The following is a 23,406-nucleotide window of genomic DNA, read 5'->3' as shown; positions in this document are numbered from 1 at the left end:
TTCCCCAATTAAATGGCAATTTAGCATGGTCAATCCACCTAACCTGCACATCTTTGGGTTGTGAGGGTGAGACCCACGCAAACACGGGGAGAATGTTCAAACTCCACACAGACAGTGACCCAGGGCCGGATTGAATTTGGGACCTCAGCAAATGCAATATATTTGGATTCCAAAAAGCGTTTGCTCAAGATACCCCATAGTAAACTCATTACTAAGGTCAGAAAATGTAGAGTCAGGGGATTAGTAGTAGAACTAACAGCATTGGTTACAAAACAGACAGTCAGGGGTTTAAAGGTAGTTACTTGGATTGGCAAGTGACAGGAAGTGAAGGCTGGGTGCTGGACCATTGTTATTCACCATTTACAAAAGCCATTTGGAGTCCAGAATTGAAAGTACAATTTCAAAAATTGTGACTGACAGCAGTTTAGAGGGCATGGTTAATATAGAGAACAACAACTGCAAAATAAAAATACAGGATTACTAAATTTGTAGAATGATCATGAATGAATGTTAATACAAGTAAAAGTGAGGAAATACATTTTGGTAGGAAGGCGGCCATAAACTTTGGGAAAGTAAGTGTCCAGATGGTGCAGAGGAAGATGGGCATTGGAAGTGGCGGTGGATAAAATAGCATCACAGGTTAATGAGGCCATAAAAAGCAAATAAGCCACTGTAGTCCTTTTCCAGATGACAAGCACCTTGGGTTAGGCCACACGGGAATGCTTTGAATAGCTCTCAACTCCGTACCTATGAAAGATGTAGAAGCAGCCGAGTGATGCCAGAATGGAGAGGTGATACCCATCAGGAAAGATTAAACAGGCTGGGGCTTTTTTCTCCAGAAAACAGAAGGCTGAAGGGTGATCTGATTGGGCCTTAAAAATAATGAAAGAGTTTGATGGGGTGGACAGATGCTTGCACGTCTGGCCAAGAGCAGAATGAAGAGCCATAAATTTAAGATGGTCATTAATAAATCCAATAGGAGGCAACTTCTTTACATAGACATTGTTAGAATGTGGAACGCATTACCACAGGGAACAGTTGAGATGAATAGCACAGATGCACTTAAGGGGAAACTTGATGAGCACATCAGGGAGAACGAAGTAGTGTGTTACATTAGAGGGGTGGAAGTAAGTTCATGTGGAGCTTAAACACTGGCATTGATCTGTCACTTCGAAAGGTGTGTGTTCTGGAAACTAATACTTTGTAACTTCAAATGATTGCTCATTTCTTCTGGCAGGCAATTAATAAGAATGGTACATTCCAAGTCATGGGACCACATATTTGGGGTCAGCAAATAAGGTTATAGAATTGATGCTTGCCTGGAGTAAATAAAATTACATTAATTGCAAACAAAACAATTGCCCTTATACGCATAAAGCTATTTAGAAGGCTTAGTCAGCCTTGTAACACAGGGTGACTGCATTGCAAGTAAGTTTGCTGTTCCCAGACTTCAGTGAAACACAATTGGTTTCAAAGTCCATACAAGGAAGGAATGTGGCACAGGAGAGTATTCAACACACCTTTGTTAGCTGATAACTGACATTTTGAAATTCCTATTTCTCATTCTCTGACTCACTTAGGCAGAAGTGTAAGTGTCTATTGAACAACTGGCATCCTTTAATAATTAACTATTTAATCTCCACATAGATGGGCAGCCTGGAGGACTCAAGTTTTGAAGACGATTTGCCAGATACATAGAATTGTGGGTAAGCGCAATCCTAGTAATTATATAACAAACGAGGTCAGTTGACAAATGGATTGAAAGCGAATGCTAAAATAAGTTGGTAGTCAGAAAGAAAAAAAAAATCTCCCAAAATTAACTTTGAAGTGAATTATATGGAAATAGAATAAAATGGTTTACAAGGGGAATGCGAGAACCTTAGGATAAATGGTAAACTATTCAGCCTCTCTTGCTATTGGGGGAGTGGGACGATCCTTCGCGATACGAACTGGATCAGGCTCATCGGTCGTGGAGGCCTATACCAAAGGCGAGTGAGCTGCCAAGAGTAGGAACTGTGTTTCCGTAGGTACAGCGTGAAGGAGAAGGTCCTGTGCTGGGCAAAGCAGAAGTGGGTGGTGCAGTGGGCTGGAGCACGCATATACCAGGACTTTACGGTGGAGCTGGCGAGGAGGTGGGCTGCCTTCAGCCGGGTGAAGGAGGCACTGTACATCAGCAAGGTGCAGTGCGGCATAGTATATCCAGCTAAGTTGAGGGTGACCTACAAATCCAAGGACTTTTATATTGGGACGGCGGAAACAGCGGAGGAGTTTGCGAAGGCTGTGGCAGAATCGAGAAATGGGACTGAGAGCGGGTCGTGTACCGATGTAGCCTCATGTAACTTTATTTCTTCATTGCGTGTTGGTGTATGTACTAAATGAGTCGACACTGTATATTTGGACAAGGGAAGAGTTGGAACTTTCATTAGCAATGATGGTTCTTTGGACTTGGGTGTGTATGCGGGGGTTGTGTGCTAAAGGGGATTTCTTGGTTTTCCTGGGACCGGGCAAGGGCCTCCACGCTGGCCGGTTTAAGCCGGCCAGTGAACAGGAGTGAGGTGGGGGGAGGGGCTGCGGCCATCAGAGCCTGGTAGAACAGGTTTTGGTGAGTCTAGCCGGGGTGAAAAGTTGGGGGAAGGAACAGAGGTTGGGGGGAGGAGTTCGCAAGAGGAAGTGGAGGGGAGGAGTCTGGGAGGGGGGGGGTCTACAATTCATGAATGTCATTCACCGTACTCTTTCGGGGATTGGTTGGCATTGAATATTAGGGGGGGGGGGTGGACTATATATGTCAATATATAATGACCATCAACAATTCCGGATTCCTTTTTTCCTCCTTGGGATTTTGGTTTTATTTGATGCTTATATTGTCAGGTGGGCCGTTGTTGTTAATAAGGGGATTGACAGTTTGTTGGTGGGGTGTAAATTCTGAAGCAAATGTGAAAATGGAGAATTAAAAAAAAAAAAAATATATATATATATATATATATATATATATATATATATATATATTTTTTTTTTTATAAATTCAGCCTCTTAAGTCTGTTGACCATTCAATCAGGTCATTGCTGATATGAATGGCCAGAAGCAAAGAAACTGCATGTGAGGCTGCAATTAACTCAATCATGGACCACGTCATATGACCCCCATGCTTCTAGCCCTTTAGATCATTTTAATGTTACCTTTCTATGGAAAGACCTCCATAAGATCTCTCGACTGACCAAGGTGCCAACCGCCATCACAAAGAGCTGCAGAAGATTTCCTGACTAACCGTGCAGCCAGCCACCATCACTGAACTCCTCAAAGCCAGTTTGATTTTAAAAGTTGAGTCCAGGAGTCCTTCCTGTTGATTTCCTTTGTTCCCATTTATTTTATTTTATTATTTTTGATCAGTGGATCCATAGTCATTCATTTCAAGGATTTTGGGGCTTTTGTCTCCAACCAGAAACTCATCTGGACTGCCACGAAGGATACGTCCTCTGGACTCAAAAGGTAACTTTATAGAAAGGACCCGTATGCTTAACTCTGGCTTTGCGGGAGTTATCTAATTCGTCCCACTCCCCTCTCTCCCATTGCTCTACAAATTTCTCCCTTCCAGTATTTATCGAATTCACGTTTGGAAGCTAGCATGGAATGTACTTCCACCACTCTTTCAGGTACTGTGTTCCAGTCATTGTGATGCTTGCATCTAAAGATAAGTCACCTTGTTTATTTTGCCTTGAATCTGTATAATCTGGATTCTTACTCTTATGCTGCTGGAATAAATTTCTCCTTATTTACTCATTGAAACCTTGATTATTTTGGATAGCTCAAAATCCCCACTTAACCTTCTCTGCACTAAAAGGAAAACAATCCCAGCTTCACTAGTCTCGTCACTTAGCCGAGGTCCTCATTTCTAATACCATTCTAGTAAACGTCCTCTGCACCCTCTCCAATGCCTTGACTTTCTTCCATGTGTCCAGATATTAGACACATTGCTCCAGCTGGGGCCCAAGCAGTATTTTGTATAGGTTCAGTATAACCTCTTCACATCTGTACTCTATACCTCTATTCATAAAGCTAAGAAACCTGTTCTGCTGCCCCCAGGTCTCTTCTTGAAGCACTTTTAAAATTGTACGATTTATTTTAAACTGAGTCTCGCTCTCACTAAAATGAATCACTTCACACTTCTCTGCTTTGAGCTGGATCTGCCATCATCCATTTCACCAATCTATATCCTCCAAGTCTTTTCCATTTCATAGAATTTACAGTGCAGAAGGAGGCCATTCGGCCCATCGAGTCTGCCCTGGCCCTAGGAAAGAGCACCCTACTTAAGCCCAAACTTCACCCTATATCCATAACCCAGTAACCCTACCTAACTTTGTGTTTGGACACAAGGGCAATTTAGAATGGCTGATCCACCTAACCTGCACATCTTTGGACTGTGGGAGGAAACCGGAGCCCCCGGAGGAAATCCACGCACACACGGGGAGAGAATGTGCAGACTCCGCACAGACAGTGACCCAAGCCAGGAATCGAACCTGGTATCCTGGAGATGTGAAACAACGGTGCTAACCACTGTGCTACCCTGCCGCCCTCAATTGTTATACATACCTAGTTCATAGTAATAGTTGACCTAATTTGTAGTTCTAGGAAGGTTGTAGAAAATGAAATAAATGCAAGTAAGGCAGCCTGAAGACTTTTACACTTAAAAAGATTGTGGCCATGTGGACTCAGGGTGAACATCTAGAAAGGTATTATAAAAAGGAGGTGAATTTACTTAGCTGGAGAATTGGAGTTAAGGGGTGGGATTCTCTGTCCCGCCATGCAGAGTGCCCGGGCTGCCAGCGGGATTCCCCATCCTGCCAGCTGGCCAATGGGGTTTCCCATTGTGGGCAGCCCCACGCCATTGGAAAATCCCTGGGCATGGGTGTGTTGCCAGCGCAACATAGAATCACGCCAGAAGAGAATCCAGCCCGAGGTGTCTACACAGCTTGCAAAATAACTCAGCCCTGAAAGTTATTTTATTTTGGGAGTTAGAGAGGCAATTCAATTTTAGAAGCATTTAATGAGCCCTGGAATGCTATGTCATGGAGAAGGGTAGCACTTATGAAATTCTAGGGTTACAATTGACAAGTGTGTTTTGGGGAGTCTAGGGGAAAGAAGCATCGGAGATGAGATTGAAATCCTGGGAGGTAGGCAGTCATTGAGGCATTCTGAGTTGGCGTGGCTTTGAGGAAATTCAGAGACTGGTCATTGAAAGTCAGACAGTTTCAATGGGATTGGTAGACTAATGTTTACAGACATCTGGGTGGAGTGCTGATAAAGCCATGGAATCTGTCTTGGTTGCATTTGCTGATAGTCGTGCAGCGGTGTGTGTTCGATCACAGTTTGCCTGTTATTTCACATCAACTCCGAATGTTAAAGTACAAAATAGATATTGTAAATAGTTTATCTTTCAACTCTTGTATAGTAAACTTCACTTGTTTTAAACCAGTGGAAACCTGTGGCTTTATTCCCTTAGTAAGGGTCTTGAACCTCAAATATTGTCGACATTAAAAACTATAAGTTTTTGGTCCTTAACCAAATCTTTTCCAAAAACCGAGGGGCTTGGTCTAGGATCATAACAGTATCTTTATCACTGTTCGGAACATAGAACACACAGTGCAGAAGGAGGCCATTCAGCCCACCGAGTCTGCACCGACCCACCCAAGCCCCCACCTCCACCCCCCCGCAACCCAATAACACCCCCCAAACCCTCTTGGTCACTAAGGGCAATTTATCATGGCCAATCCACCTAACCTGTACGTCTTTGGACTGTGGGAGTAAACCGGAGCACCTGGAGGAAACGCACGCAGACACGGGGAGAACGTGCAGACTCCGCACAGACAGTGACCCAGCAGGGAATCGAACCTGGGACCATGGCGCTGTGAAGCCACAGTGCTATCCACTTGTGCTGCCCATTACAGCTTCTAATATTGTTAACTTTTACATGTAAACTTTCAAATAATGACCAGTTTACTCAATTCCAGGTGATTAATATTTATCAAAAAGAGTGATCCTAATAATGACCCTGAGGGACACGTCTCTTCAATCTGAAAGACAACCATTCACCACTACTCTCTGCTTGTCCATTAACCAATTTCACATCCACTACCACGGTCTCCATCCATTTTATTAGCAAATCTATTATTTTCTATCTTATCAAATGCCTTGTGAAAGATACACACATTACCCTCATCAACTTGTTTGGCTACTTCAAGAAACTCAACCAAAATTAGTCAAATATAGTTTATCTTTTAACAAATCCTGATTTTAATTTATTAACCCATATTTTCCCCAAGTGATTATTAATCCTTTTTTATAGGCAACTTGATTCTCTACTTTGTAGTCAAACTCTAATACCTCCTTTTGTGTTTCAATTTGACCCCATGTACCTTTAGTCAATGGGGTTATTCTAGCTTTGGAAGCCCTTTCCACCCACCTCCCCTCTCCATCCACACAGCAGCTACTCTATACCTGACACTTCTCTTTGAAGGTTTCCATTGTTAGAAATGTTTTGAGAGAATGGTGCAGCTTTTCATCTAATACTCATCAGGGCACTTTGCAAGAATACCATTAAAGGGAAAACAACAATTTATTGGAGAATGCACTCTCTCGTATGCTATAAATTATTTTCACCCCTTATATTGGTATTCTTGAAATGTCCTGATGAGTACAAGATGAAAAACTTTGACATGCCTTATTTTCCTATCCGGTTCTGTCCTATCAAGCAATATTCTACCATGTAGTTCTTTCATCTTTCAGTAAGTTGCTCCTTTATCTCCTTCCTACTATTTAGTGGTCCAGTGTCGGTTCATGTAATCGCTCCTCTATAGAGTCACAGTCATTTACAGCATAGAAGGAGATAGTTCAGCCTGCCAAGTCTATGCTAGCTCAATGTAGAGCAATTAAGTCAGTGCCATTATTGCTCAAATCTAACCAAAGCCTCTCCTTGGCTCCCTCTCCAAGAATCAGAATGTGGGAAGAGTAGGCCATTCAGCCCATAAGGGCCTGCTCCACCATTCAAATACATAATGGCTGATCATCTACCTCTTAGGCCACCATTCCTCATATCACTGATATCTTAGTATACAGAAATCTCTTGATTTCTTTATTGAATAATTTAGCTTCTACAAAATTCCTTCTCATCTCAGTCTTAAATGGCCTGTCTGCTATTCTGAACCAGTCCCCTAGTTCTAGGTTCACCAGCCAGGGCAATCAGCCGGTCCACATCTACCCTGTAAGGATATTATTACATTTCAATGAAATCACTTTGCATTGCTCAAAACTCTACAGAATACCAGCCTGTGCATTCTCCTCAAAAAAAGCAATCCTGCCATCTCAAGAGATTGTTTGGTGAATGTGTTGCTTGGTGAATGTGTTGCATTCCCTCAATGGCAGAAACATCCTTCCTTAGTGTTATAGCAGCTTTTTTGATCAATACTTTCACCCTCTTTCCCCATCCTTCCGGAGTGCCTGGTAGTCAGAACCATTAAGCTCCCTATCCTCCCCTTCTTTGGACCAGATCTCTGATATTATCGCTTTGTTTTTAAATAGTCCCACATGGCAACTTGTGACTGCAGCTCACCAACCTTATGAACCACAACCCACACACTTGGGTTCACGCACTCTGAACTCTTAAGACATTCCATTAGCTTTTCTGATTGCTCCTGCCCACTAACTTTTAATTACTTGCATTCTTGACCAAAGATTTGCTCCTTCAATTACTAGATTCTCATCATTTAGAAAGTACGCCCAATTTTATTGAACTCCCATTTCCATAATTCCTCCTATTCACTTAATCCATCTCTATCTGCACTATTTACTGTCCTTCCTATATGGTCATCTATGAATTTGAATATAATACACTGTATGGCTTCATCAAAATATATGAAAAATATGAAAGGATAAAACTTGCGTAAAAAAGGGTGGTAGAGGTGGGAACCCTCACAACATAAGAAGCATTTAGAAGAATACTTGAAACACCATAGCATACAAGGCTATGGGACCAGGTGCTGCAAAATGGGATTAGAATAGATAGGATTTGATGGCCAGTACAGACTAGGCCGAATAGCCTCTTTCTGTGCTGTAAAACTCTGCTCTATAATAGGACTCTGGGGAAAACCACTTGTCGCATTCTACCAGAATACATGACCATCCACTGTGTCTTGGACCTCCAGACCAACTTCTAACCCAAGTAAAAAAAAAAAAGAGTACGTTCAATTCTAAACAATCTCACTGCTTGTTAATTTCATCTGGAAACTTACTGAATACCTTTTGGAAGTCCACATAGATATCATCCATAGACAGACACTATTTTAACCACCTTATTAGTGACCTCCTCAAAAACTCAACTAGATATGACTAACTCTTAAATAAACCATTCTGGCTGGCTCTCTATCTGTTCAAGTGTTCAATCATCATATCCTGAAAGGACAGCTTTGTGAAGCATCCCCGCAGCTGACATTAAACAGACAGGTCTGTATTTCACCTGGTTTCTCACACCCATTCATTTAAAAAAAAAGGATTGATATTTTTTCAATCTACAGGAAAAATTCCAGAATGAAAGTTTTGGAAGATCACGACTAAAGCATCTGCAATTTATTCACTTTTTAAAAACACATTCTGTGGTGAAAAACTATCTATCCTAGTACTTCCAAGTACTTCCTCCCCTTGAATTTAAAAAAACAAAAAACAAGCTGGACTACTCATCCTACTTCTCGGGAGATAAAGGCATGAAATTTAAAAATATGACTGAAGTAATGAGCGGAAATATTTGACATATGAACGGAATGAGATTGAAAAGTTGAAAATCAGAAGGAATTTATTTGAAGCACTTCTTCGACGCAACAGGTTTCACTCAACATTTCACTTAATTAGCTTTCACAATTATTTCAAAACTTTTAATCTCACAAATATGAAGCACATAATTCACAAATATTATTCGACAAAAAATATTTATTTTCAATTAATTTAATTTCATTTGTTTCACTTACTTGGCTATTTACAATTCTACCAATCATTCTCTACACCCTCAGCATCACACTCCATCGTCAGGATCAAAGCATACATCTACATCCATTCCTTCAATGTTTGCTAATATTATAAATATTTAACCATTGGCATCAATGGCAGCATCTATATCATTCTCGACAATTATCTGCATTTTCAGTTTCTGAAACATTCATTATTTCATCATGGATCATGTTAGAAGCTCTTCCTTTTAGAGCCAAATTTGAGATTTCTCGGTGATCCTACTTAACGTTTTGATTTTGTGGTTCTACAAGGTCAGGTGGCTCACTCAAGGATAGCAATTGTACTTCCATCATTTGCATAACACATAGATTATCATAGAATTTACAGTGCAGAAGGAGGCCATTCGGCCCATCGAGTCTGCCCCGGCTCTTGGAAAGAGCACCGTACCCAAGGTCAACACCGCCACCCTATCCCCATAACCCAGTAACCCCACCCAACACGAAGGGCAATTTTGGACACTAAGGGCAATCTATCATGGCCAATCCACCTAACCTGCACATCTTTGGACTGCGGGAGGAAACCGGAGCACCCGGAGGAAACCCACGCACACACGGGGAGGATGTGCATACTCCGCACAGACGGTGACCCAAGCTGGTATCGAACCTGGGACCCTGGAGCTGTGAAGCAATTGTGCTATCCACAATGCTACCCTAACACGCACCACAATATTCACATACCTCTGATCTACTGCCAATATTATGCTCTGGGTCTGCCTCAGAATTTAGATGTGTTATATATGAAAGCTACTACAGTCTTGGTCTCCTTCTTGCAACACTGGTCCTTCTTGCCCTCTGCTGCACTGTGCTTCTTGCTCAGGCCTCTTCATCTTCCCTGTCTTGCCAGTTGTTTCTGTAGTGTAGCGATTATCACGTTCGCCTAGCCCATGAAAGGTCCCCAGTTTGAAACCAGGCAGAAACATTAAATATTTTGGGCAGCACAGTAGTTGGCATTGTTGCTTCACAGCGCCAGGGGCCCAGGTTCGATTCCCGGCTTGGGTCACTGTCTGTGTGGAGTCTGCACGTTCTCCCCATGTCTGTGCGGGGTTTCCTCCGGGTGCTCTGGTTTCCTCCCACAAATCCCAAAAGCCGTGCTCGTTAGGTGAATTGGATACTCCGGATTCTCCCTCAGCGTATCCGAACAGGCGCCGGAGTGTGGCGACTAGGAGATTTTCACAGTAACTTCTTTGCAGTTAATGTAAGCCTACTTGTGACACTAATAAAGATTATTATTTTTTGCTGCCTGTTGATTTCTGCCCTTACCCTTTCATCTTCCATGGCTGTGTGTGCCACCTGTCACTTTCTCTTATCAAGTAATAATTATCAAGGACATAACATACATGAAATAGATAAAACAAGGAAAAAAAATGAAACATGGAAGTTGGGGGTCATGGTGTACATTTGTCACATTCTTTCTTGGAATGCATGGTTAATGTTGGTTAAAGTGCATCAGGATTGCGGTGTCAGCATGGACTCTGTTGGCAGAGCCAGTGGATCCCCTGCTAGTAGGCCAAGGTGGGGGCAGTTAGATGCAAGTTTGGAAGAGTTTGCCAACAAATACAGACATTTTGCTTTTATATATTCCTTTTTTAAAAACTATATTTTAACCTTTCCTCTCGTGAAAACAGATATAAAGTACTCACTTCCATTACTTGGTTGGCTGCATCTGACGTTTAGCTACAAGTGTTCTTGTAATATAAATCAGGCCATCCGACAAAAACATTACACTCGCCTCCCCTTTACCCACTGTTAAACCATTTGTTACTCGTGTCTGGTTCAAAAAATGCTGGATCAAATGTCGCTGCAAGACTTAAGCACATCATCTGAGTTTATACTTTTCAAGACTGAAGGAATGTTGTATTGTCAAAAGTGCTGTCTGTTGGGAAGGCAACACCCAAATGATTCCTTGGCATTCTTTGAAAATGTTGAGGGAATTCTTCTGTTCCCAGCACTTATCCCTCAACCAACACCCAAGGAAAAGATGAATCACAGAATGGCCTCCTCCTGTGCGGTAACCATTCAGCCAGCCAAGCCTCTGCTGGCTCTCTACAAGGACAATTTGGCATGTCCCACTCCTCTACCTCTTATCTGTAGCCCAGCAAGTCATAACCACACTATTTGACTGTTGTGTTTATCTATAAAGATGCTGTCATTACACCTCAGAAAGTAGTTCATTGGATGACAGGCAGTTTGAAAAACTATAGTGCCATGAAATATGTAGATGTGTGCAGGTTTGTGTGCTATTTAATGTCTGAAACTCAGTCAGGAAACCTGTATCAAGGTACACTGGGGCATGGGCTTGCTGGAAATATGGATTGGATGTGGAAACAATGCTTCCTCCCAGTTTCTACTTGTGCTCTTTGACTATTAAGAAATTATTTACATCCAAGTGGAAGAAACATATCAGTCCCAGTAAGCTATACACTCCAGTCAGTACAACCAGGCATGCACTATCCACTTTGCCTGATACCATCTTGTTGCTTTCTCCAGCACGTCACGGATGATAGCAGTACATCTTTACTATTTGGAGCTCCCTCACAAGATCCCCACCACTTCCCTTTTATGTCTTCAAAACTCATGACCAACAAGACTGGGGTGCCTACCACCACTGGACAAGGAAAGCAGGCTAGACCTGCTGATGGGGAAGCATCTCCTATACGTTTTAGAATTTCTTCACCCCCACTGATCTGGTTGTGCAGAATCCCCCCCCCCCAACCATATATATGTCTCTGCTCTGAAGAACTTGGCTACAGTATTGGGCAGACTTTGCTTCTGTTCAGAGCTGTTGGGAGGATAGCTAGGTTTCAAACAGTAGAGTGTTCATTGTTGAAGGGCTCCCCTCAAGTGATGTACATTATGGTTGCTCACATGTTACATTGCCCAGTTACCGCTGTTTTACACATACTAGATTATAGCCTTTCACAGTATCCCCACTAACTCATTTGGAACTCTCTCCTTTAACCCATTAGTTCATCCACAATGCAGTCTACTGCACCAGTGTCCTAATTGTTAATTACCAGTACGTAATGTATCCAAAATAAGTAAAATAAGCACTTTGACTAAGTTTTAAAAGATGCCTTGATACTAAGTCATAGTTTCTAAGGCGGGCCACCTGCACTGTTTAATACCAAATTACAGTTAATGTGCGATAGTGAACTCACTGATGCTTTACAATATGCAAATTATCCGGCAACAGGAACAAAAATACAAATTCAAAATGTGTTAAACAAAAGATTAAATCCAGCTATCAACAGTTAAGCAAGCATTTCTAACCAGCTACGTATATAATTACAGGGAAAGCAGCATTTCAAATGAATACACTTACCAATTCCACTATCATCAATATTCCGATGGAGGATTTGAGGAACTGGATATCCAGTCCGATTGAAGAGAACCTGGTGCTAATGGTGTTGCTGGAAGTCCTCGTACTGGTCTGAGTGTTCACTTTATCTGGAAAGTCTGCCATAGTGATAACTTGGCCGCAAACTTCCGAAAGTAAACGTGGTGGATTGCTTCAACTGAAAGTCAACGCAGTGCTGTTAAACATCCTCTCGCACTAGTCCAGCGAGTATAACAGCCTGTCTCTATCAGGAACCTGCCTGATTACTCGCTGAGGGCGTTACCCAGAGAGTTAAACATTGACACCATCTGACACCGCTTAGCTGCTGAAAACACATCCAACCCCCTTGACAATTATTTCCTGTCCTCTGCCGTCCAATCATTGCTTTCTAGAAATTTTCTCTATAAATAACCTGGATAGTATTTCATCAGATATTAAGCCTTATTAAATCAATGTCTATCCCGCATTTTAGGCTTGCAATATGTGCGTTAATTATGTAAATTATGGGGTGGAATTCCAGCCATTACCCTTACCACCTTTCTGAGCTCACTAGGAAGGCTTGCCAGGGTATATTGCAAATCAATGTTATTCGGGTCTTGCCCCAATACAATTGTTACCCTTCTGGTGAATTAAATGTGAAACAGAATTTTTAAAAACATTGCAAATGCACAATAGGTTATTGACACCTGTTCAAAATATTTAAAGGGACGGACTTATACTGGGGTCATCCCTATTCACAGAAACAGTTCTAGAATTACTCTAAATCAGGCCTCGTCACCCCTCTTGGCACCTTTGCAGTTAGATTGAGTTCTTGCCCCATTGAGGTTAATTAGCTAATAAAATTTAATAAAAGATGTAAACACTATTTTCTTTAGACTTGGGCCTTCAAGGCCATGTTTTGCGTCTCTAATGGGAAGATCCGCCAATGCTGACCATTCATTCCATCTGCTCAACACTGCCGGCTCTTTGGGAAGAGGAAACATGGGGGCGGTGAATGGCTTTGTCACAAATAGATTTATACTGCTTCGGGCCAATTAATTTATTTGCTCCTCTCATGTGTCATCCACCATTACTGGTGCTGTTAGTTCAAGTCCAAGCTTTCACCACTGTGTTGGGATAGGGCATCAAAATAAGATGGAAGCTGTGTTTCCAAGAAGATGTGGACCTGGAATTTAAATTCAATCAAAGTGTACACAAAATGCAGATGTAGTGAGCACTTCACTTGCTGTACCTGCAAATAGGCACTTAATGCAAATTTAGGACTTTATAAATTCTTCTTCACAAAACGTTTAATAGAGCTATGTCAGTGGGACCAAGATAAATTACACAAAGAACAAGAAATATTGCAAACAAACGAGACATGACTACATTGTTAACACAACCATGACCTTCAAAATAACAGAATCAACAGAGAAATGTTAACAGAACTTCCTTCATCAGGTTTAACCATAAGGGCTGAAGAACACCAAGGATTAAAACACATAAATCCACCCTGCAAAAATAAGGGAATATGAAGATGGCTTCTTGAATTTTGGTTTTATTTGCATTAGGAAGTAAGACATGTCACAACCACTGGGTGTAATTTGTGCTAAAGGATTGTCCAAGGAATCTTTCAAATGCTCCAAATTACGGAGACATTTAATTACCAAGCATGAAATATGTAAGGACAAGCCAAATTTATTTGTAAGGGTAAGGAATTTATTAGTGGTGAAATCCAAAACCATCACGGATAAAAAGTTTGTTGTCTCATCCTGCTCAGTGACGAGTAAAACTCCCAAAGCAAAAGAAAAATCACATCTGATTGCTGAGTAGTTGATAACACAATGAGCCATTGAAATCGAATGGGAAATATTTGGAGGCCGAGAAAGATAATTGTAAACACAAATAATAATCTTTATTAGTGTCACAAGTAGGCTTGCATTAACACTGCAATGAAGTTACTGCGAAAATCCCCTAGTAGCCACACTCCGGCGCCTGTTTGGGTATACTGAGGGAGAATTTAGAATGTCCAATTCACCTAACAAGCACGTCTTTCGGGACTTATAGGAGGAACCCGGAGCACTGGGAGGATACCAGACACTGATACATTTTTAACATGACCATCACCTTCAAAACAACAAAATCCACAGAGAAACGGTAACAGGGCATCCTTCATCAGGTTTAACCGTAAGGGCTGGAGAGGTCGGATGTGGGAGTAAAACATCTAAATCCAAGGAACAGGAAAAATTAGCAATGTTAAATTACACCGTCAAGTATTGGGTTGATTTACCATCATAGAAGACTTTGTTTTGCAATGGTTAGTTGTGAGACAATACCTTTGCTATACAACTTGGAGAATCCGCCGACATTTCTAAAATATCCCATTTCCTTTGTGTGGAATAAGGAAATAAAATAGAATGTTTTGTTTTGTAAACAGTTCAAGACAATCACACTGTTTTTGAATTGTTGGATGATCTCATAGCTCCAGATGGACAAATTGCACTGGGGTTGGTACTAGTGGAGCTGCAGCAATGACTGGAAAGATTTTGGATGTTGTGCATAAAAAAAAGCTGCTACATCTCATGCTACTTGGACACATGGCTTGTGGCACTGAGATGAACTTGACGTATTTTCTACAGTGTTTTCAACACAATGGTAACGGCCATTAATTTGATCAAATCCAGAGCAACAAATACCAGGTTACAGCATTTTCTGAGGTATCCAAAATCATGAGGGGGTCTGAATAGAGTAGATAGGAAGAAACTGTTCCCATGGGTGATATGCTCGAGAACAAAAGTAATTTGCGTAAGAAACAAAACAATATGAGAAAAAACTTTTCACCAGTGAGTGGTTAAGGTCTGGAATGCACTGCCAGTTTGTAGTGGAGGCAGATTCAATCAAGGCATTCAAGAGGGAATTAGCGGTTATTTGAAGAGGAAGAATGTGCAGGATTATGGGGAGAAGGCAGGAAAGTGAATTATAAAATCCCTAGAGAATGTCAGGAGGCCATTCGGCCCATTCAGCCTGCACGAACCCTCTGAAGGAGCACCCGACCTAGGGTCAGGCCCCCACTATCACCATAACCCCACCTAACCTTTTGGACACTAAGGGACAATTTAGGATGGCCAGTCCACCTAATCTGCACATCTTTGGGCTGTGGGAGGAAACTGGAGCATCCAGAGGAAACCCACGCAGACACGAGGAGAAAGTACAAACTTCACACAATCACTCAAAGTCGGAATTGAGGCCGGATCCCTGGCACTGTGAGTCAGCAGTGAGGCACTGTGCCACCCTAAGAATAGAACTAAGCGAATTGCTAATCCGGAGAGCTGGCGCCGATATGATGAGCAAAATGGCCTCCTACTACACTGCAACAATTCTGATTCTGTGGATGCAGAGTACATTTCCACGTTGATGCACATGGTGGTAAAATGGCTAGTTTGGGGCAGAATCCTCACCCCATATATTTGATTTCCAGGGAGAGGTATATACAACCGGAACCTGCCGATGTGTTGAATGATGACGTGTAACTGGCTAAACGTACAGACGTGTTCAGTGAAATAGATAAGCTGAATCAAGCTATGTAAGGTGGGAGAAGGTGGGACATTTTCTGTCCCAGGTGAAAATTGATGCATTTAAAAATAAACCACAAATCTGGAATGTTCCTGTCTCATGGGGGAATGTTTGAGATCACGAATTCAAGTAAAAAAGCTGACATCAACATGATCAAACTAGAGCCAGTGGTGCAGCTTTCTGATGGATTGAACAAATGCAATACTTATTTTTCACAATGGGGCAACCTGTTACACATTTGCGGGATACAAATTCCTTTAGTGAGATTATTGAGGCTAAACTGCCACTCAGCTCTCAGAAGTGCTCATTAACATTTAAACAGAAACAAGTTCAGTGAAATAACATTTAGAGACACCCAATTGTGAATGCGCTGATGCATTTAGGCCTGCTTCTTCTGCAGCTATACAAGTCTTGGCCCCATTTCGTAAAACACGCTTATGTGAAGCTGGACCTTCGGCTCTGAAAGCAAAATACTTAGCCAGAATGAATATTGTGCACATGTGTTCGTGCTTGTTGAAGGTATGCCCTTGTTGCTTAGCACAGCAACAAGGTTCATGTTTAATGAAACAAAAGTGATAAATATATATACACTAAATCGTATAACTAATTTTATACAGAAATATACTTCTCATGTTACAGAAATGTTTGTAATACGAAGGGGCAACAAAAACAAAAAAGCTTGAGGGAAGAGAATGTGCAAACTCCACACAGTCACCCAAGGTCAGAATCAAACCTGGGTCCCTGGCGCTGTGAGGCAGCACTGCTAACCATTGTGCCAACGTGCCACATAACCGCATTCATTGTAAAGTGCATTGGTACATTCTGATGTCTCATCAGACTGCATCTTATTTATTCCTGTTTATCGAAACCTCCACATGCTCAAAATGTTTCAATAGTGTGACGTTTTCATTTGTGTGATTTGCTGTTCCAATTTGAGAGTTGGGAAAAACCATTGCAAAATAATTTAAGAAAAATGATCAGTTTCGCACTACTTCAACCTACTAAAATGGGAACACTTTATGGAAAATATATTTTCAACAAGTTTGAGATGCAGTGAATTTCTAATTCTTCTTGATGTTTAATCAGATAAACGTTGTAATAAATGAGGCAGCCTCCAACCCAAAGAACTGAATGTTTGACAAACAAAAATGAATCAATGACCCTTTAATCATTCAGATAGCATTGATAAAGAAAATCAAAAGCAGTTACTTCCCCGTAACTGTGGGAGTAAAGGTGGGGGCGGGAACTTTCTGGAATTTCCTATCCATGGTTGTGATTACTTTTGAACTTAGTCAAACAATTCAGTGTAAAATTTTCAATTTGTTTACTTTTACATAGTTGAGAACACATTTAATTCAACCACAGTGATGCACTTGCTCCATTGGTTCAGTTACAGGTTGTATGTAAAAACTGAGCCATACAGGGTTTCAGGTACTTGATTCTTAAGGTGACCATTGTAGTGCTCTAATTCTGGTACGTGGCCCCTGGGCTCCGCAGAGAAACTCCTACTTCTGGCACCTCTCCAGTGACTCTTGCCAGAATGTCAATGCTGACTGGCGATGGCATCAAGCTTGGCTGTTGTACATTCGTACATTGTTCGCAAATTAACAATGACCATCTGGGAAGCCTGAAGATGAGTTACTGCTAAGCACCAAAGAAATCATATAACAATTGCCCTTTCAGATAGTAGCGGATTCTAATTAGTGGCCAGTGCTAATGGGAAGTTCTACTATGTGGTTAAAAAAAAGAACCAAGGTAACTTAGCAGAAAGCTACCCTTGTACTGTTTTGCTTCCATGATTTCATACCATAAAAATATCAGGAATTACCAAATGACAAATAAGCATGGTTTCAATCAAGTAAGTAACATTTACTAATTGTACTTTCTTATATCTAAGTGCTTAAAGAAAAAAAATTAAGTTTGTTCAGCCATCTCTCAGAATAGGTAAAACTGAATGTGCTTTTGACACTTAACTCACGTAAGTTTCAACAGGTATTTGGGGCAGGCCTGGATGAATCTGGAAGTGGTTCAGGGAGGTTAAAGGAGGCAACAGCTTGTGAAGAAAGACTTCTAAGCTTGAAGAATTGATTTTTTTCCAGAGTGGCTTTCAACCCTGTCTTCAGACAGAAATGGGTGATGGGTGTGGGTGCTTGTGTTGGAGGCTCCAAATTGGAACACTGTAGTGGAAGAGAGGTCTGCACCCTTCAAATCTATCCTTTTTCATTCACAGACTCCTGTTAAGGCCAGGCCACCTTGAACCATGTGAAGCGTTTTGAGAGCAAATTGCTACATTAAAAGTGATATACAAGTGTAAGTAGGTGAAATGGTGCCAGGCATGGTAAATTTCTGTTGGAGTTTTAACCTTGTCAAATATAGTCTCTGGAAGCAGAATGACTCTGCACAGTTTATGACAGGTTTAAATATAATACCAGACAACATTAATAAAGAGAAAAATATAACTCCATTACCACAAAAAAGCATTACACAGATGGGTTACATCAAGTAACTTGAGAAGTTTTGAAAAGAGGTGTCCACAGGACTATAAATAATGAAGGCCAGAGTAACTGCATGCCTTTCAAACATTAAGCACTGTACACATACAAACACTGCAGGTACAGAAGTAACCTCACAGAAGTATATACAAGTGAAACAAAGGAATTTGGACACAAATAGTAACTGAGTTTAACAGATGCTGCATGTAATATGCCCAAATTTGCACTTCAAAAGGGCTTGGCGTTCACTGCTTCAAAAGTGATACTTTAAACAGGGGTTACTGGGTTATGGGGCTAGGGTGGAGGTGTTGACCTTGAGTAGGGTGCTCTTTCCAAGAGCCGGTGCAGACTCGATGGGCCGAATGGCCTCCTTCTGCACTGTAAATTCTATGATAATCTATGAAACACAACAGCTGATAAAAGCTCAGCATTTGTAGAGTGAATTATGAAATAATTGGTGTGGATGGAAATTAAGGGCTCAAATTTAGGAATTCAGATAAATGTCATTTGGTAGTACAGAATTTAAGCATTGCTGACAAAAGACATTTTGTCAAAGCTTTTCATTTTGCACTCATCAGGGCAATTGCAAGAATACTAATATCAGGGGAAATAACACTTTGGGCAATGCCTTGACCTGGGTCAAGTTGTCTGGTTTAACAATCCTTGGCAGTTAACTATCAGTTACCATCAACTGGTGCATTCTCCATGGCAACACCTCCACCAATCAGTCCACTTTCCAACCAATCAGCATCCTCTTCTCATACAGTATAAAGTTGTTGTTGCTTCCCCTGACATTGGTATTCGTGTCATTGTCCTGATGAGCGCAAGACGAAAAGCTTTGACAAACTGTTTTTTTTTCAGTAATTCTCAAGTTCAGATAAAATCAGACAAGCATAAATTACAGACAAGTTTGCACCTTCTGATTCTACCAGTAAGTCAAAGGTTCAGTCCAAAAGAGCAGGGATCACTGGATAACAATCAGGAATAGAAACCACCAACAACCTTTCCATTCCCTCTCCACAAACCACACGATGTCTCTCCCAAAGCCTGGACATACACAGGTCATTGACATGACTTTTCAACTCTACATAGATCACTGCCCAAACCTTGGTCCTTCATGGTCTGAATGGCTCTGTATGGCCACAGTATACAGCTGATCCATCGAGTCACATTGCAGAGTGCCTGACCGTGTGTCTGTATCAACTAGCTAGATTATGTTATTAAGCATTTTAGTTTTTAGATGTTGTGCTGATATTTCAATTGTATTTAATAGCAAACGTCTTCCTGCTACTATCTTTTCTTTTAAACTATAAATATTTCTGACATCAAGTTAGAAATGTCTGGAAAAGCTAATGCTGGCTGCAAATTATATTGATGAAATTAGCCATATTATTCACAGCTACCACTCAAATTGAAAGTTCCAATTGTGTAAATGGAGTCAAAAGCTCAGAGCTGCCATTTTATAAAAGTTTTCAAAAATTGGAACAAAAGCTCTTAGCTGCAAATTCATCTCATTGGATGCCAATAATATCCTGGAATATTTGACAAGCACATTGCTTAAACTGAAGTGAAGTGAAGAGATCAGTTAATAGCTGGGCCATGGGAATAGTGCGGGCACATAGCTGTAGGGTCACTGTTCATGTGGAGGATTATTACCGGCACAGTCAGGTTAAAGGCCTTGCCTCCCATGGGGGGGGGGGGGGGGGGGGGGGGGCACCGTCACTCAAGTCTTACTTTCTGAAAGATAGTTATCCAAAGGAAAAGTGCATTATACTTGCTGAGGGTTTTGTAACAACATAGTGACAGAAATAGGGTATTAATGAGGCCCATTCACCCCCCCCCCCCTCCCCATTACTCCGGTTTCAATGTTCAGAAATATCAAATAATTAACGTTATTAACTGAACCTTTCAAATACTGGCAGTCAAGAGAAACATACAATCTAACAGTCCCTTCAGTTGACCATCATTTGAGGTGGTGTACAATTGTCCTCTCATGCACACAGCTGGGATTACACCCAAACTAGAATGGAGTCAGTAACCCATCCTGCATCCTTTCTCTAATCTTCCACTGATGCCATAACAATGTGGCGTTAAGCATTTTGTTTTCCGGAGGTGAAGGCCTGTCAGAACTCAGTCATATTCCGAACCAATAGTAATACTGAGTTCTTCTCCCAAAATGTGCGTTTCATGAAACCATTTATTCGTGTCCAGCACAACTAAAAGGAAGAGGAAAACAAAGTTACAATAGCCAAGCCATTTCAATCTGTACCACTGGTTTATTTATTTAACAGGGTGTAATAGTTAGAACAACATCACAGCAAATTGCCCAGCGATTCTGTACAGCATGCAAAGTCTAGAGACTATATGTATCTATGCAGGGGCTGTACTATAATTACAATTTATCACCTGCGACATAGGTTAACTTCTTGATGCCCCGGAAAATGATCAATAGAATACAAAGTACAGTCTTTCTGCCAGATCCTCCCTACAAAAAAAATGAGCTGGAATATGCAAATGCCTGCACTTATTTGGATAATGACATCTTGATATTCCTTTTTAAAACCTAACCAAGTAACTCACCTCCTCCTGATTCTTCAAAGCCAGTCCACCATCTACAAGGGACAAGTCAGGAATGTGATGGAATACTCTTGCCTGGATGAGAGCAGCTCCAGCAACACTCAAGAAGCTCAATACCATCCAGGCAAAGCAGCCCACTTGGCAGGAAACCCATCCACCACCTTAAACATTCACTCCTTCCATTTCACCCACTATCCTAAACATTCATTCCCTCTAAAGTATCAATAGTGTAGACCATCTACAAGGTGCAATGTAGCAACTTACCAAGGCTCCTTCGGCAGCACCTTCCAAACTCGTCCCCTTTACCACCTAAAAGGACAAGGGCAGGAGATGCATAGGAACACTAACCACCACCTGCAAGTTTCCCTCCAAATAATACACCATCCTCACTCAGAACTATATCACCACAGGGCAGCATGGTGGTGCAGTGGTTAGCCCTGGTGTCTCACAGCGTTGAGGCCCCGGTTCACTGTCAGTATGGAGTTTGGACATTCTGCCCGTGTCTGCATGGGTCTCACCCCCAGAGCCCAAAGATGTGCAGGGTAGATGGAATGGCCACGCTAAATTGCCCCTTAATTGGAAAACTAATAAAAGAAAAAAAACTATACGCACATGACTGTGTGGCAAGGTTTAACTCCAACTCAATCTATAAGTTTGCGGATGATACGACTGTGGTGGGCCGCATCTCAAACAACGACGAATCAGACTACAGGAGGGAGATAAATCACTTGGTTGCATGGTGTACCGAAAACAACCTCTCTCTAAATGTTGTAAAGACCAAGGAACTGATCATCGACTTCAGGAAGAGCAGCACGACACACACTCCAGTCTGCATCAATGGCTCCGAAGTGGAGAAGGCCGATAGCTTTAAGTTCCTGGGGGTCACCATCACCAACAGTCTGTCCTGGTCCACTAACGTTGATGCACCAGTCAAGAAAGCTCAACGTCTCTACTTCCTACGGAAGCTAAACAAATTTGGCATGGTTGCATCGACTCTCACAAACTTCTACAAATATGCGATAGAGAGTATCCTATCCGGCTACATCACAGCTTGGTATGGCAACTGCTCAGTCCAAGATCGCAAGAAACTGCAGACTGTGGTGAACTCAGCCCAACGCATCACACAAACTTGCCACCACCACATTGAATCTGTATACACCTCTCGCTGCCTCAGGAAGGCAGACAGCATTATCAGAGACCCTTCCCACCCAGGCATTGCCTTCTTCCAGACCCTTCCATCAGGCAGAAGGTACAGAAGTCTGAAGACTCGCGCATCCAGACATAGGAACAGCTTCTTCCCCACAGCTACAAGGCTCTTCAACGACTCCCCCTCGGACTGATCTGTTCCCTGTAAGAACACTATTCACGACACCCTATGCTGCTCTTGCTCATATATTTGCTTTGTCTGGCCCCTTGTTCCGCACTGTAAGCAGTCACTGTTTTGTCGATGTACCATTTGTCAATGTTCTCTGTTGATTATTCTTGTGTCTACAATGTATGTACTGTGTACGTTCCTCGGCCGTAGAAAAATACTTTTCACGGTACTTTGGTACATGTGACAATAAATCAAATCAAATCAAAAAATCAAAATCAAATCAAATGTCACTGTGTCAACATCCTGGAGTTTCCGAACAGCATTGTGGGTGTACCTACACCACATGGACTGCAGCAATTCAAGAATGCAGCTCATCATTGTCTCAAGGATGAGGGATGGACAATAAATGCTGATCTAGCCAGCTACGCACATATCCCAGAAAAATTAAAAAGAAACATAATTGAAGTTTAGTGCTTTGTTCTAAACACCTAAGAGTTCAAGATTGAGCACGGAAACCAACAGCTCTACACCGAATCCTTTGTTCTTCAGTATTACTCTTCATTCCATCAAAGCACATCAGTAAAAGTGTATCAAAGCACATCAGTAAAAGTGTATCAGTGACCATGTGATTAGAAACCCAAATCTCAAATTGTTTGCTTCCTCCAACTATCGTGTATTCACTTGAGTTAACAGGAATAAAAAGCTAAAATAATTAGTAATTAACTTTGTACTCACATATTTACACATTTTCAGCCAAGTGATTTGGAGGCGGGCATACTGAATAACTTCAACTACGTCACTCAGGCTAACTGCAACAAGTTAGAGAAATTAACTGTTGCACTCAATTCATGTTGCTGCAAAATCCACGGTTCAGTGTTTCAGTCTTAAAATAATGGGGGACTTCAGAAGTCTATAAATGAGAATAACACGAACTGTTGCTCTTTTTAGCCTTAGTTTTATTACCTCTGATTATGTCACCTTTGCTCACGAGTCGCCAGGTATCTTTCTGATACTGCCACGTGGTTCAAGCTCGAGTTATGATTAATAAGTCAGCACACCACTTAGTAAGATTGAAATCAAAGG

At 41.6% G+C, this 23,406-nt stretch overlaps 2 protein-coding genes across 3 annotated transcripts in view; both read right to left on the bottom strand.

Annotated features, from left to right (window-relative positions):
• pllp (plasmolipin) overlaps nucleotides 1-12,798 on the bottom strand; it is a 37,877-nt gene extending 25,079 nt beyond the window's left edge. Inside the window, exon 1 of the mRNA XM_072518398.1 lies at nucleotides 12,373-12,798. Within this exon, the coding sequence (XP_072374499.1) occupies nucleotides 12,373-12,513 (141 nt within the window). The 5' untranslated portion in view covers nucleotides 12,514-12,798. The remainder of the gene's footprint in view (nucleotides 1-12,372) is intronic.
• A 4,288-nt stretch (nucleotides 12,799-17,086) lies between these two features.
• Nucleotides 17,087-23,406, bottom strand: part of LOC140430722 (bifunctional arginine demethylase and lysyl-hydroxylase JMJD6-like) — a 32,761-nt gene continuing 26,441 nt past the window's right edge. For both annotated transcript variants that reach the window (XM_072518394.1, XM_072518395.1), the window contains exon 4: nucleotides 17,087-20,647. In XM_072518394.1, coding sequence (XP_072374495.1) covers nucleotides 20,562-20,647 — 86 coding nt within the window. In that variant the 3' untranslated portion in view covers nucleotides 17,087-20,561. The remainder of the gene's footprint in view (nucleotides 20,648-23,406) is intronic.

This window comes from Scyliorhinus torazame, chromosome 10, assembly GCF_047496885.1.
Source record: "Scyliorhinus torazame isolate Kashiwa2021f chromosome 10, sScyTor2.1, whole genome shotgun sequence".
NCBI lineage: Eukaryota > Metazoa > Chordata > Chondrichthyes > Carcharhiniformes > Scyliorhinidae > Scyliorhinus > Scyliorhinus torazame.
The sequence above is the reverse complement of the archived record's forward strand: the minus strand, read 5'-3'. Positions and strand labels throughout refer to the sequence as shown.